General features: G+C 36.7%; 1 protein-coding gene across 2 annotated transcripts in view; it reads right to left on the bottom strand.

The window, feature by feature from the left end:
* Positions 1-616: 616 nt before the first annotated feature.
* Positions 617-12,571, bottom strand: part of NKAIN3 (sodium/potassium transporting ATPase interacting 3) — a 345,000-nt gene continuing 333,045 nt past the window's right edge. The window contains exons 6-7 of one of the 2 annotated variants that reach the window (XM_027894327.1): positions 5,188-5,271; positions 617-1,629 (exon numbers count right to left, since the gene is read on the bottom strand). In XM_027894327.1, the coding sequence (XP_027750128.1) occupies positions 1,616-1,629; positions 5,188-5,271 (98 nt within the window). In that variant the 3' untranslated portion in view covers positions 617-1,615. The remainder of the gene's footprint in view (positions 1,630-5,187; positions 5,272-12,571) is intronic. The other variant, XM_027894328.1, reaches the window with a different exon arrangement.

Here is a 12,571-nt window from a genome sequence, read left to right as displayed (position 1 = left end):
TCATACTCGGTTTTGGAGAAGGTCAATCCAAGTTCAGGTTGTGTTTTCTTTGAAGTTGGTGACACGTTTAACTAGCTGGAAAGCAGGTGGATGCACCACAAGACCCTTGCTGCCTGAAAATGATAGACTCTACTTCCACTGTATTTCTTAGCATCCCCAATAGATTCATATTGGTAAATAACACAAGTTTTAGAGGGGAAAGGATCAAGACAAGCTTTTATCTATCTCTCACCTGCTCAGATTTGACAATACACAATACAACAGAAGACTGCGAATTTAGGATCTAAATGTTTAGATCAGCTGAAGATTACTTAGGGTATTTATGAAGGAACTTGGAGGACCTCTGTTCAGTCTCTGGTGGAGAGGTAAGGAAACACGTATCACAATGAACGTCCTTCCTGACAGTCCCAACAAAGAAACCATAAAGTGAAAAAAGTGCAAACCCACAAACAGTCCCAACACCCCAAGGAAGTTTATGCTCAATGCTGAGACACACAAGTTCTGTAGAGAGACACGACTCTCTGGGGCATTCAAATCTACACAGCACTTTATATTGTAATTACGAAGAAAGAAATAAAGTGTTCTTTTAAAAAGACCGCCAGTTCTCCAGAGAAAATAGCTTTGTATATCACTTTATGCTAGTGGTGACAGAATAGAAAACAAAATACCACAGTTACATACATGTTCTTTGTCTAGAAGTATTTACAAATAACTTTACAAATTTTTACACACATTTTCAGTTTTGCTTGTTTACTTTTAAATTAAGAGAAAAATTAGTCCCCAGAGGCTTCTAAGGCTTCAGTTGGTACCTTGTACTGTACATTCATGCTTGGCTTCTTCCTGGGAGAAGGGAGGAAAGGAGTTTAAAAATGTGCAAATCACAGACATCTAAACAGCCCTGGATGTAAAGGTTCCTAGAGACTGACACCCATAGAGCGATCGTTCTATTTCTCTTCAAATCAGAGATAGCTTCTGGTGGTGGTTTCAGGGCAAAAGAAACTATGAAAGGAAAAGGAGTCATATCTGAGTGTGAGTACAACTTGTGAGTACATTAGTGCTTGAACATCTGAGTAAGAAGAGTCATAGATCAATCCTACTGCATTCAGCAGTTCAAACAATGGAAGGAGTGGACACTGTGAATTCTAAATACAGCATTGAAATGATCTCTTGTACACTGTTAGGGTCTGACTCCTGATGCATATTTTGGAGTCAAAACTACTGTTAACTTACACAATCTTGACCAGGCACAGTATGATCCTATCAGTCAAAAAATACTGACATTTTTTAGAAAGACACACCCTTCTCCTAGTTTTCACAGGTTGTTTTGTTTTCATGCCTCAACACTAAACATTGTAAAAATATTGAAATTAAAAAATAAAAAAATTTACAATTTACAAGTGTCCATATAAGTAAATTATTCAGAAATTCAAGATCATCTACAAGGATCTACGAAATAACAATGCTAATAATGACACTGAGCCTGTGGGAAGAACATTCCACATGCCGTGAGGAACGGATGGTGGGTTTCTTCCAGAACGATGAGTCACAAGGTTGGTCTTTTCTTCTAAAATCTGTTTCTTCAGCTACAGCAGCAGAAGTTTCGAGTCCATGTTCATTACTTACTTCGACCTAAAAGCAGGATATATGAATTACATACAAATGAAAACCTATTCTGTTTGTCTCCTAATTTGTGAGCTGTAAATTCACGCCAGTGGATGGGTTAGTAACTAATGAACAAATGTATAACTCTCATCTGGTCACTAATTTCCTCAGCTGTGAGACTCACAGATAAGGGCCAGAATGAATAATTAGGTACAAAGCAGTAGCTTTGTATTATGCATACCACAAAAGCAAGAAACATTTGGAGAAAAATCCCACAGCTGATGAAACATATCTAAAGCTCACACAATAACAGATTCAGTTTAGCATTATATATTTTAACACTGTAAGATGAATTTTCACCCAGCTGTAAAATTCTGACATGACCTGGTTACAAATTTGTGCATTTGAGCTGAACTCATGCTATTTATAGTTCTCATCACAACACACCTGCTGAATCTCTGTGTTCTCACCTGACTCCCTGTACACCATGTTTACCTGTGTAATCTTGAAAAATCTATGTTGGTCTTTCAGAGCAATTTTAAGATGGGTAAAATCTCAGGTGAAGATAAAAACAGGATGGGATCACACACAGTAGTAACCTCTCCACTGCCACAGTTTCTCATACACTGAATCAGTTCCACAAGCAGAAGTTAGCAAAGTTCTTAGAAATGCCAAGCACACCCCTAACTGCAATTAGGGATTCAGTCTGCTTAGAGATGGTTGTCCAAAGCTATAGTGGTTTTATTTTATTATATTATTATTATTACTGTCATAATTATAATTATCATTATTATATAATATTATATTAGTTTATGACAATAGTACTGTGATAGTATATTATTAATGTATTATAATACCATTATTATTAATAATAATAATCTCTAATGCAAGTCAAAATGCAACTTTTTATTTTTTTCTTCTGGTCACCATGCTCCTCTTTTTCCAATGGCAGAACATGAAGCAATTTTAACTATTACAGAGTGACCAGACTGTAGATACAGACAAACAAACACAACAGTCTTCTTTATAGTCCTGGTGCTTTAGTCCCAAACAGAACATAACAATTTTTTTTCTATTCCACTGTTGTTTCCTGCCTTATGCACATCACAATTGAAACTGCATGGTTCAGGGCAAAGATCCTGCTTCTTGTCCTGTAGCCTAATGGAGTTACAGGCAGAACAAAGAGCTAACAGGCAAGCTATGATCATTCATATTTGGATAAAAATTTGTTCCCCATGGGAACAAGTTCAAATTTGACCTCTCTGAGGGCTGAAAAGGAAAACTAATCTTAGTCTTGCTAATAGTTAGTAATTATCGCAGCACTAAGTAGAAATTATACTGAATATGAGTACTTGACAAAAACAGACTTCTACGCGGTTTGGATGAGACCAGAGTCTTGTTTTTAAAAGGGGTGATGCTTAGTTAATTTATGAATGAAATAAGGGAAATAAAAGGGATGAGAAAAATGGAAATATAGCCAAGCTTTAATCTATAAAATAACATTTATAAAGGCTTTTAATGTATTTTTACAAGCATTATTCATGTTCAATTCTAGGGGAACAGAGATGGAGTTTTGAACAGCCTGGACACCAGAAGTCACATTTCTTAGAGATACTATGGATTCTCGGACTATATATAACAGCTATATATATAGACAGCTATTAACTTACCAAGAGAAGTCAAGAAGGGAAATGTGCTGCAGAGAGATAAGCATCTGCAAATTTCTGGCACAATACACTGACAAAGTAATTTCCAGCAATTTGGCTTTTAATTCAGATTTTGATCACTGATAGTAATTTTCCTTCCAGCTTGAATAAAGATACTTTTTGTATCTTTCAGTACATAAACCCAAAACATCAATAAAGAAGATAAAACAGTATAGTTTCTCTCCGTTTTATACTTGAAGCAATAAAGAAGCCAGAGAGGGTCCTTGCAGCTGTACAAGAATACCCACACATGGGAAATGGGAAGATGCCATCTATTCTCCAGTATCAGCTCACCAACATCCCCAAAATCCTTTGAGCTACTTATCAAAAATCTTCTATCAAAGAACAAATTATCAGATGCTGTGTCTTTTCTACTGCAAAACAAATTGAAATATTTTGCAGGAATGTAAGTTTTCTGTGAATATGTCTTTCATCCTCTTCTTTAATTATAGTAAGTTCTCTAAGAAGGTGCTAAACACTGATTCACTTAATTCTTACAACTAACCTGAATGCAGATTTAGAGATTAAAATCTTTCTCAGAGAGGTGTAAATGCTGTAGGTGTGGCTTTCTTGCTCCTCAATACCAGTTTAACTTTTTCCTCTAGCAGCTTATTCAGAAGGGTCAAACCCCCATTTTGCAGTTGTCTTTCCCACAGAAAACACAGCAAAATTGACATTTAATGAAATATTACTGAAAACCGTAGATTTCAATGTAAAGCATGTACTTAATCAAAAGCCAAAATGTTCATGTGGTAATGTAGTATTTCTTCCTGTTCTAGCACACACCATAATTTTGGGCTTTCATAATCCTATAATATTTAGCTAAATGTTTAGTAAATTTTCTCTGTGTTTATTTCTACAAACTGAAAGCTGCATCATAAATAAAATATATTTTTAAAACATGCAAAAATGAATAAAGTCACGTTCCAACTCAAAACAATTGGTTAGCAATTGTCCACTTCAAATTAAAACCTCCAGCATATGTGCACATGCATACACTAGGAAAAACCTTCAACCCATTTTAATTCTGTTAACTGATAAGTAAAATACAGTAAGGCATTAAATCAGTTTCATTTACCTGCACATGGGTTTGGTGTTGCATTTAAGATGCATGAAAGGCCCAAAGGTAAATTTAAAGACAGAAAGAAACAGCACAACTTCCAACCATATAAGAAGAATTTCCAAACGAACATCTTCTGGTTTACCAATAATACTTTGCAAAATCCTCCGTATGAAGTTATATGAGCTTCTGCCAAAATATATGTACTAGTAATGTCTCCTCATATCTTAATTTATTTCAAGTAAAAAGAATAGATATGCATCCAAACTTATTCATTAGGTAGTAGATCAGGAAGAGTCTATGAAAACATGTGATTTTCATGGTGTGAGCAAATAAGTGATGACAAGGAGATAATGAACTTCCAGTGAAACTTGACAGATAGTTAGATTTTAAGCTGACTAGCAGTTTTTCGGCAAACATTTTTCTTTCAGTAGCTAGACAAATGAAAAAGCTTATGCTTTTCTATAAATGGGCTAATCTCATTAAGATTCCTGCAGCAGCAGCAGCCATAAACCAGCTCTTTTCCTGCTAAAAAGTCAGCAGGGAAGCAATTCCATCCTTCACTGAGAGCCTCTCCTTGCTTTAAGATGAGGCACAACATGGCAGACATGGTGCCATCTACTAATCCTTGCTTTAGCGGGTATGTCATCAATGGCGAAGTGTCCTTACTCAAATGTTTTATATGGATTAATTTTTAATTAAGTTCTAATTAAAATATAATTAAATTATCAGTAATCTGATGCCAAAATTATTTTAGGAGGAGGTTAGCTTTCAGTTCAGTTAGAAGGATTAATGTAGTCCGTAGGACCAGAACCTTACCTACAGGCTTTACAGGCTTTAACTCAACATGTTCCTGGGGGGGCTGTCGGTAGGAGTATGTGTCAAGTCCACCTATGAAATCAACTGAAAATACAACAGTTCCAGAAATGAACAAATGGAAATGAAAATATGTCAACTGAAAAGAAATTACGGACAAATTATGTTTAAAAAAAAAAAATAGTAAGCGCATGCACAAGCTTGCACACAAGAAATAAACCAAATAGGTAGAGACGCTGTGGAAACTGCTTACAGAGGGCTCTGAGCTCTGTCTTTCTTCCTGTTTAGCCTTGTGCCTGACAAGACAGGCTAGCATTTGTTTGACAAGATATACACACTCCTGCCAGAGTGAGGAGCCACTGCAAAGGGGGCGTTCATGGATGTGCAGAGCGAGTAACAGAAACCACCAAGGGGTAATGTAGCTGATTCTCTTTAGGGCAATCTCATCACATACATATATATATATATATATATATATACACATATATAATTATATATATATATGTAATATATCTAAAAATATAATGTATTTAATATTTCCCTTTAAATTCCTTTTGAAGAGTTTAGAAATTTAGGTAATGGAAAGAGTTTAGCTTGTGAACCTAACTTCACCTAAACTCCTACAGCTCAGTGGGCTTTCAGGAATGTTAAGCATCAACAAAAAACACAAGTGTGAGCACTGAGTTAAGAATAAACAGGTGATAACTAAAAACCATAAGTGTCTTCACTCAGTGAACTTGTGGGGTCAGGAAGCCTCTTCAGAATCCTTCCACTTTCTCTCAAGGTTTCTATGTCAGAAATAATGTGGGGATATCTGCTCTTGAGAAGTATTTAGTTCCTTCTATGGTCATAAGGATTTTAAAATAAGGCATTCTAGTCTGAATTTTGTATTTTGTTATTTTGGTAAGATTTTAAGCAGTTTCAAGATTCCACAATTCCAAGCTATCCCAGAAATTTTAAAAGCAGGTTTGTAAAAGGCTATTTCGAAGGGCTTTTTGCAGACCTGCCCAGAGCTGACAAATTCACAGCACGTTAGGATCCTTTGTTTACATGGAAAACAACTGCCTTCATTTGTCCTAAACAGAATTTGATACTCATTGTGCTAATTGCTGTATGAGAAATATCTAATAAGAAACTGCCTCTTCCCAGTCAATGCGTGCACTAAGTAGACGAAAAAAAAGAGTGCTCATCCAGGATGAGGGGATGGCAAAATAAGGCTTAGAGATTGAAGGACTGATGAAATACCTATTGGTTTACCAATAATACCTTGCAAAATCATCTATTTGAAGTCATATGAGCTTAATAAAGTGTTCAGATGAGCTGCTCAAACCTATTTAGCCAAGGCCTTATCTTTCTCTCTCTCTATATATAATTAAAATTGAAATTCACCTTAAAACTCAGGTGAAGCTAATTCTCGAGGCAAGAAGCTGCTCTATCACACAACGCAATGGAATGTGCCAGTTTTCATTAAGACTATTGTATGGCTGATAGCTCTTTAATATGAAGATTCACCATCAATTATTTGAATTATAAGTTGCTTTTAGTTTTAAAAATTCAGTCCGATTTTACCTGATGTTTTCATTGCTTATTATTAGTATACTTCCAGGACTAAGACCACAAATGGTCATTAAACAGAGAAAACTGAATTTTTATTTTTATTAGACACAAAGACATTACTATGTACATTTCAGTGCAAACAGACATCAAATACTTTAAAACTTTACACTGACTGAACTTTTGGATGCATGCATCCCTCTTAATTGGCCAAAAGTAAACAGCAGCAATATTTTTATAGGTTTTCCAAGGGGAAAACAGTTTAAGGATAATATCAAATAATTGTTTGTGTTTATTTCTGGCCTGGTTAACGGATTATGGATAATTTCTGCCACAGATGCGTAGGACTAAAATAATTAGCTTCAGAAAATTGCATACGGCTGGCAGCAAAAAAACCCAGGGTTCTATACAGTTCTATAATACTCTGCGTTAATTTAAATTAAAAAAAAAACAAACCCACAACTTGTTAGTAGTAGGGATATTCAGTCACTAAACAATGAACACCCCACGTTGTCCAGTCAATTAACTACAGTCATGCAGAGAAAAACTTAAAATCCCAGGGAAAGGATTTTTTAGCAGCCCACAGATAATAGCAGGTTATAGAAGAAGCTGGTTATTTTATCTGCAGCTTGCTGCAAAACATGATCCATATTCCCAGGGAATTGCTTCTCCTTGTGTCACCTCAGTTTTGTGGTCATGCTGGATGCTTAATGGCCAGTATGAAATGTTCCTTTAGAGCTCCCTACCTGCTGTGCTTGGAAGTGCAAATCGGTGCTGGCTGTCCGCTGTGGGCAGTCCATTAAAGTGATGTTCATTCATTCATGGGCCATATCAGAGGAATGGTTGTCATAATCTGCCTGAGTGAGAAAAGTGCAATATGCTGCTGGCTGAAGAAAGTGTATCCACTGTTATCAGTAATTTTGAGGGTTATTCTTCTCTAGACAGATGACATTTTGGTTTGCCTTACTGCTATTTGTCCAGTGCATTCACCCGTATGCCACTTAAAATTTGCTTTGAAGTTAGCGCAAAAGAATGAGAGCTGTTAAAAAAAAAAAAAATCCTTTCTCCTTTTCCACCCTCTCATCTGGAATTCAACTTCTCTGGCAATATCCCATTCACCTACTGGCAGGCCCTGTGCAAACAGCTGCCAGAGCTTGTCAGCTCGTTGGTATATTACTAATTTCTTCTTTCAGCCTTGGCAAATTCTAAGTGTGTCTGGAGGTGGAGGGTATGAACAGGGCAGCAATATGCCAATAGCACAGTTTTCAGTAAATCCTGTGGTCTCTTGGCCTGGAATACCTTAGATCCTATTGGTGTTGCCTCCCCTTTTTATAAATGACTGTAAGCCCCAAAACTGATGGCTTGAACGACTGGCATCTCCAGCTGTCCCCTTTCCAAGAGAGGGGCAGACTAGCAGCTGCTTGAGCTTGTGTTTTTATGTACAGATGATTTTCTTAACCTGTGGGGTTCCAAATGCTGCTTTGCATTGAAATATTTTCCTTGTACTGAGATTTTTTTTTGTTTGTTTTTGAATGGCAATATAACAATGCAATCACATTCATTAAGGAAAGGTATGTAACTGAGGAGGGTGTAACCAGCAGAAAATGAGCCAAAATCAATAAGAAGGAGAGTGTGTCTGTGTTCATGGAGCAGCACAGAACACAAGCCAAAGAGGCAAGGAGCTGCCAACCTACTCCTCAAGTAGAGGTTGCAGTGGGGAGCAAAATAGGCGGGTCTTGGAGATGGTAAGAACTTGGGAGGCCAAGCAGAGTGTGCTGCAAGTCAAGAAGCCAGAGACTTGGCTGAGACTGAAATGGGAAGCACTGTTCTCCAACTACACAGACACAAACAACAATGGAGGAAATGCTATAAGTCTCTCATTTCTATTCTGTATGACCCAGTAACTTTGAGTTTTCCATTTAAAAAGTGTGTTAGTTTATAATTTAGTTAAACCTGCCTTTTTAAAATTTTGTGTTGGGGTATTTTTGGGAAGTGCACAATCACTTCAAAGGCCTGGCTAACCAAAGCTCTGTCACATTCAGCCCATGTTGCAATTTTTATTGTCATTCCCTTGTAGCCCTTTTTATTTGCTTTAAAATCTGTTTAACATCTTTTCCTGTTAATGTCTTCTCCTGTCAGTCAGGGGAGTCTCCTTCTTCCCTGACCCTTCCTTTCTTTATTAGTAGCTGACTTCTCTGTGATCCAAGTAAAGAAGTACCTTGAAAGGTACATTTTTACCTTGAAATATTTGAAATCTTGAACTTGATACAGATGTTAAAATGTGTACTCTCAGTAGCCTGAGAGATCAGGTAATAGCTTTTCCAAAATACTAATCTGATGGCATTTTCCACATTATGATATCAAACCCATTAACAGTTCATCATTGTTTTCCATTTCAGATGATGCTGTTTCCATTTCCTCATGCTCATTCTCATTTATCATCCTGCCTTTGCCCCCATGACCATCAGTGACATCTTGGGTAGAAATCCTTTTTCACTATATGATATATTCTTCTTAGTGTGGGGCATTGTATGCATTCCCTTCTCAGCAATTGCACTGCACTCACAGCTACCCCTTTCTTAGTGGTGGTCTGCTTCAATCCTTGAGGAGGCAAACCCCAAGGTTTTCTATCACATATCTTAGAGAGTTTTAGCCTCTTTAAAATCCAAACTAGCTTTTTTCCTTTGCTAAGCAGAGAATGGAGACTTCCTCTCCTCATCCCAGCAGAAAACCCCACATTCTCCCTCCCAGCACATAAGTCTGTGGTCCTACTGTGCCTTCTCTGAATCCAAGTCTACAGATAAGAAACAGAAATGGATAAACCCCCTCTGTGATCTCCAGATTCTCAGTCTCCTTCTTTCAATCTTTATCTGTGTGAATGAACACAAACCAGCAAGCTCTTCTAATTGTTCTTGCCTTTAGTTTCTCAAGATGAGGAAGCCATAAAAATAATCCTTCAGCTGATCAGTGTCATGCCAGCCTTCTCAAGCCTCAGTAAATGCATTGTCAAGTCCTTCTATGCTACGCTTAGTCTGTCCCAGAACATATGATCATCCAGTATTTCAGAGCCATTGTGGATATGTCTGCTAAGTCTACTACTTAATCACGTTCAAATGCATCCATGAGAGATCATTTATCTCTCTGCAAATGAGGATCTCTATTTCACCTCATATTTTTGTTGCTTTTTTCCTGCTCTATCTTCACATTCAACTTGCTCATTTCTTAGTATTGCTTTTGACATTACCATCTCTATCACCAAATTAAATTAGCTCCTCAAACCCCCAAAATATATTCTAATAGGACTACATTCTCAGCTTTGAAAACAGAGCTAAGAATGTGGAGCATTATAAAATGAGAGCTTACAGTGACCAGCAGTCTTTTCATATGTGATGGAGTGAAAAAAGAAATATCACGTGTGCTAGCAAATGGGATGGCTAGGAAAACGGTTTTCTCATTGTTAGAAAGTGGTACCATCTCATATCAGGAGAAAGATGAATGTCTGAAATAGAGCCTGTAACAGGATTACTACTCACTTTGAAGCCAACAATGAATCAATCTGCTAATAAGAAAGAAAGATAATGCAATACTGACCTCATCCATAAAAAAACCCTCTTCCTAAAGAAAGATGAAGTAAAAAATACACTTTTATGAAAACCTTGTAACTCTCAAATTTCAGTTCTCCAAAATAACAGCGTCATGATTAATGAGCAAAAGAGAAGGAGTAGAAATCAATGCTGAGGAGGAAGTCATCATATAAATGGTGAGAGTCACATAGTATTACTTAATTTTGAAGTATCTAACCTGCGATATTGAGAACAGCACAGATGAACTGAGATTATTTTTCTGCTAACAAAGCCAGCTGTGTATTTACTGATTCAAGGAAAAAGAATGCCAAATGAAGTTTAAAGTGAGTCCATCTATGACCCAAATCACAGAGCATTAGTAAAAGAAAGACTTGTTACGATATAGAGCTAATAAAGCACATCAGCAATATAGACTAAATGCAGTAAATATAATGTAGCTTTTTTGAAAAGCAGCTTTTCTTTTATTTGACCATCTGGCCCAGCTGGAAAATCATATCACCTATATTTCCTGATTTGTTAAGACAACACCTTTTGCTATAAAACTTGCTTCACTTGTATACTGAAATAATTAGGGCTACTGAAATTGTACAACTAGAAAATCTGAAAAGTATCACATATAGACAACAAGTCAAAGTTTACAAACAGGAGGAATTTAGAAAGGTGGAAGGTGTGATGACATCAGAGAACTAAAGAAGAGGTAAGAACTTCACAGGATAAAGAAAAGTGTTTAGCAAAAAAACCACCTTAATTAGTTTCAATATTTTAATATCTACTCCTTTTTCTTTTTCTTTGTGGTTCTTCTAGGAAATCCTCATAATACTTTTTTTGTGAGAGTCTTTCTCTTGTTTTGATCTTAATAATCAATAATAATAATAACCAGTAATCAATAGTTACTCCTTTCTTTTCCAAACAAAACTGACAACTTTTATTGGTAGAACATGCTGGTTGCCTTTAGATACATGAGATTTTAAAAAATGGGTAAAGTGGTGGATAACTAATTCTTATATGAGTTGTTCAGTTTTGCCACATTTTGAGAAAGCAGCCATTACCAAATAAAATTATCTTCAAAATTTACTTGACTATAACCTGAAATTGATTCTGCATTGATTTGTCCTGCTTAGCCATCTCTTTTTGAATTTACAGTAGCTGCTTTGCAAAGTACTTTGAATATTCTCTAAGACTATAATGTATGATTACATTCACTGGAACCCATTAGATAAAATGGGACCCATATTTTATGATTTTGTAATGGATACTCCTTTAAAACAAGAAATGAGCAGCTTTGGCTTTTTTAGAATTATATTTCCAAGCTTAGTGCTATTTGAATTGCGAATAAACCTTATCTTCAGGAAAATTCAGTGGCAGTCTCTCAGCTCAGCTGGTCTGCATGGATCTATTTAGATTTTTGAAGCTATTATCTGTAAGGAAGAAGAGAGATCTTCTCTTTCTTCTAGGATAGAACTCACCATCTCTCTCTCAGACCAGGCATGGGCATAAAGAAAAAGGCATTGACAACTCTGTCTGCCAACCACAAGTTCGTTGAGTCTCTCAGAGTGAGATACATTTAATGGGAAGCTATGGGAATAGTTGTCTCTATTGTAACTGTTCACAGCTTACTGGATTCCCAGATTTCTTATCAGCATATAACCAAGGCAATTTACAGCCCAGTGTAGAGCCTGATTAATCCTGTGTCATCCTTTGCTCAGCACACCTCTTTACCACAGGTGCGCACCACTCGTTCCAGGCTTACACTTCCCACACCAAGGCAGCAGTTAACACAAGACAGAGCTCTTAGGCATGGTTTGCTAACTGGGAAATTATCACTCAAGCAGTAGTAACAACGAAACAGATTTACTTATGCTGAGGCCTAGAAATTAGGATAACTTATCTGCATGACAGGTAATATTTGAGGGAGATGGAATTTACATGAAAGAGTGGGAGACTGAAAAGTTTCTTTTCAAGCTCCACAAACTAAAACAAACTCAAGGCTATTGCCATTCAGAAACGAAGAAGTAAGAAGATTGCTACTGGAAGTGGAAAATGGATTTGTAATTTTAGCAGAGAAACTGGATGAAAAGTATGGACAGGAATGGGCACCACTTAGGCCAGCGTGTGATGTCAAGTGGAAAGCTCAAGAGAGTAAGGCTGGATGCTGGAGTAAGATTGATTTAACAATAGATGCAATTTAAGTGAAAAGGCTAAGCTGCTGGCAACTTGGGGTTGGGTTAGCATCCATTTAAAAACAGATT

The sequence above is a fragment of the Empidonax traillii genome, unplaced genomic scaffold, assembly GCF_003031625.1.
Source record: "Empidonax traillii isolate 1590-97213 ecotype Southwest subspecies unplaced genomic scaffold, ASM303162v1 scaffold425:size1421777, whole genome shotgun sequence".
Classification (NCBI taxonomy): Eukaryota; Metazoa; Chordata; class Aves; order Passeriformes; family Tyrannidae; genus Empidonax; species Empidonax traillii.
Note: the sequence above shows the minus strand (reverse complement) of the source record. Positions and strands in the feature narration are given on the sequence as shown.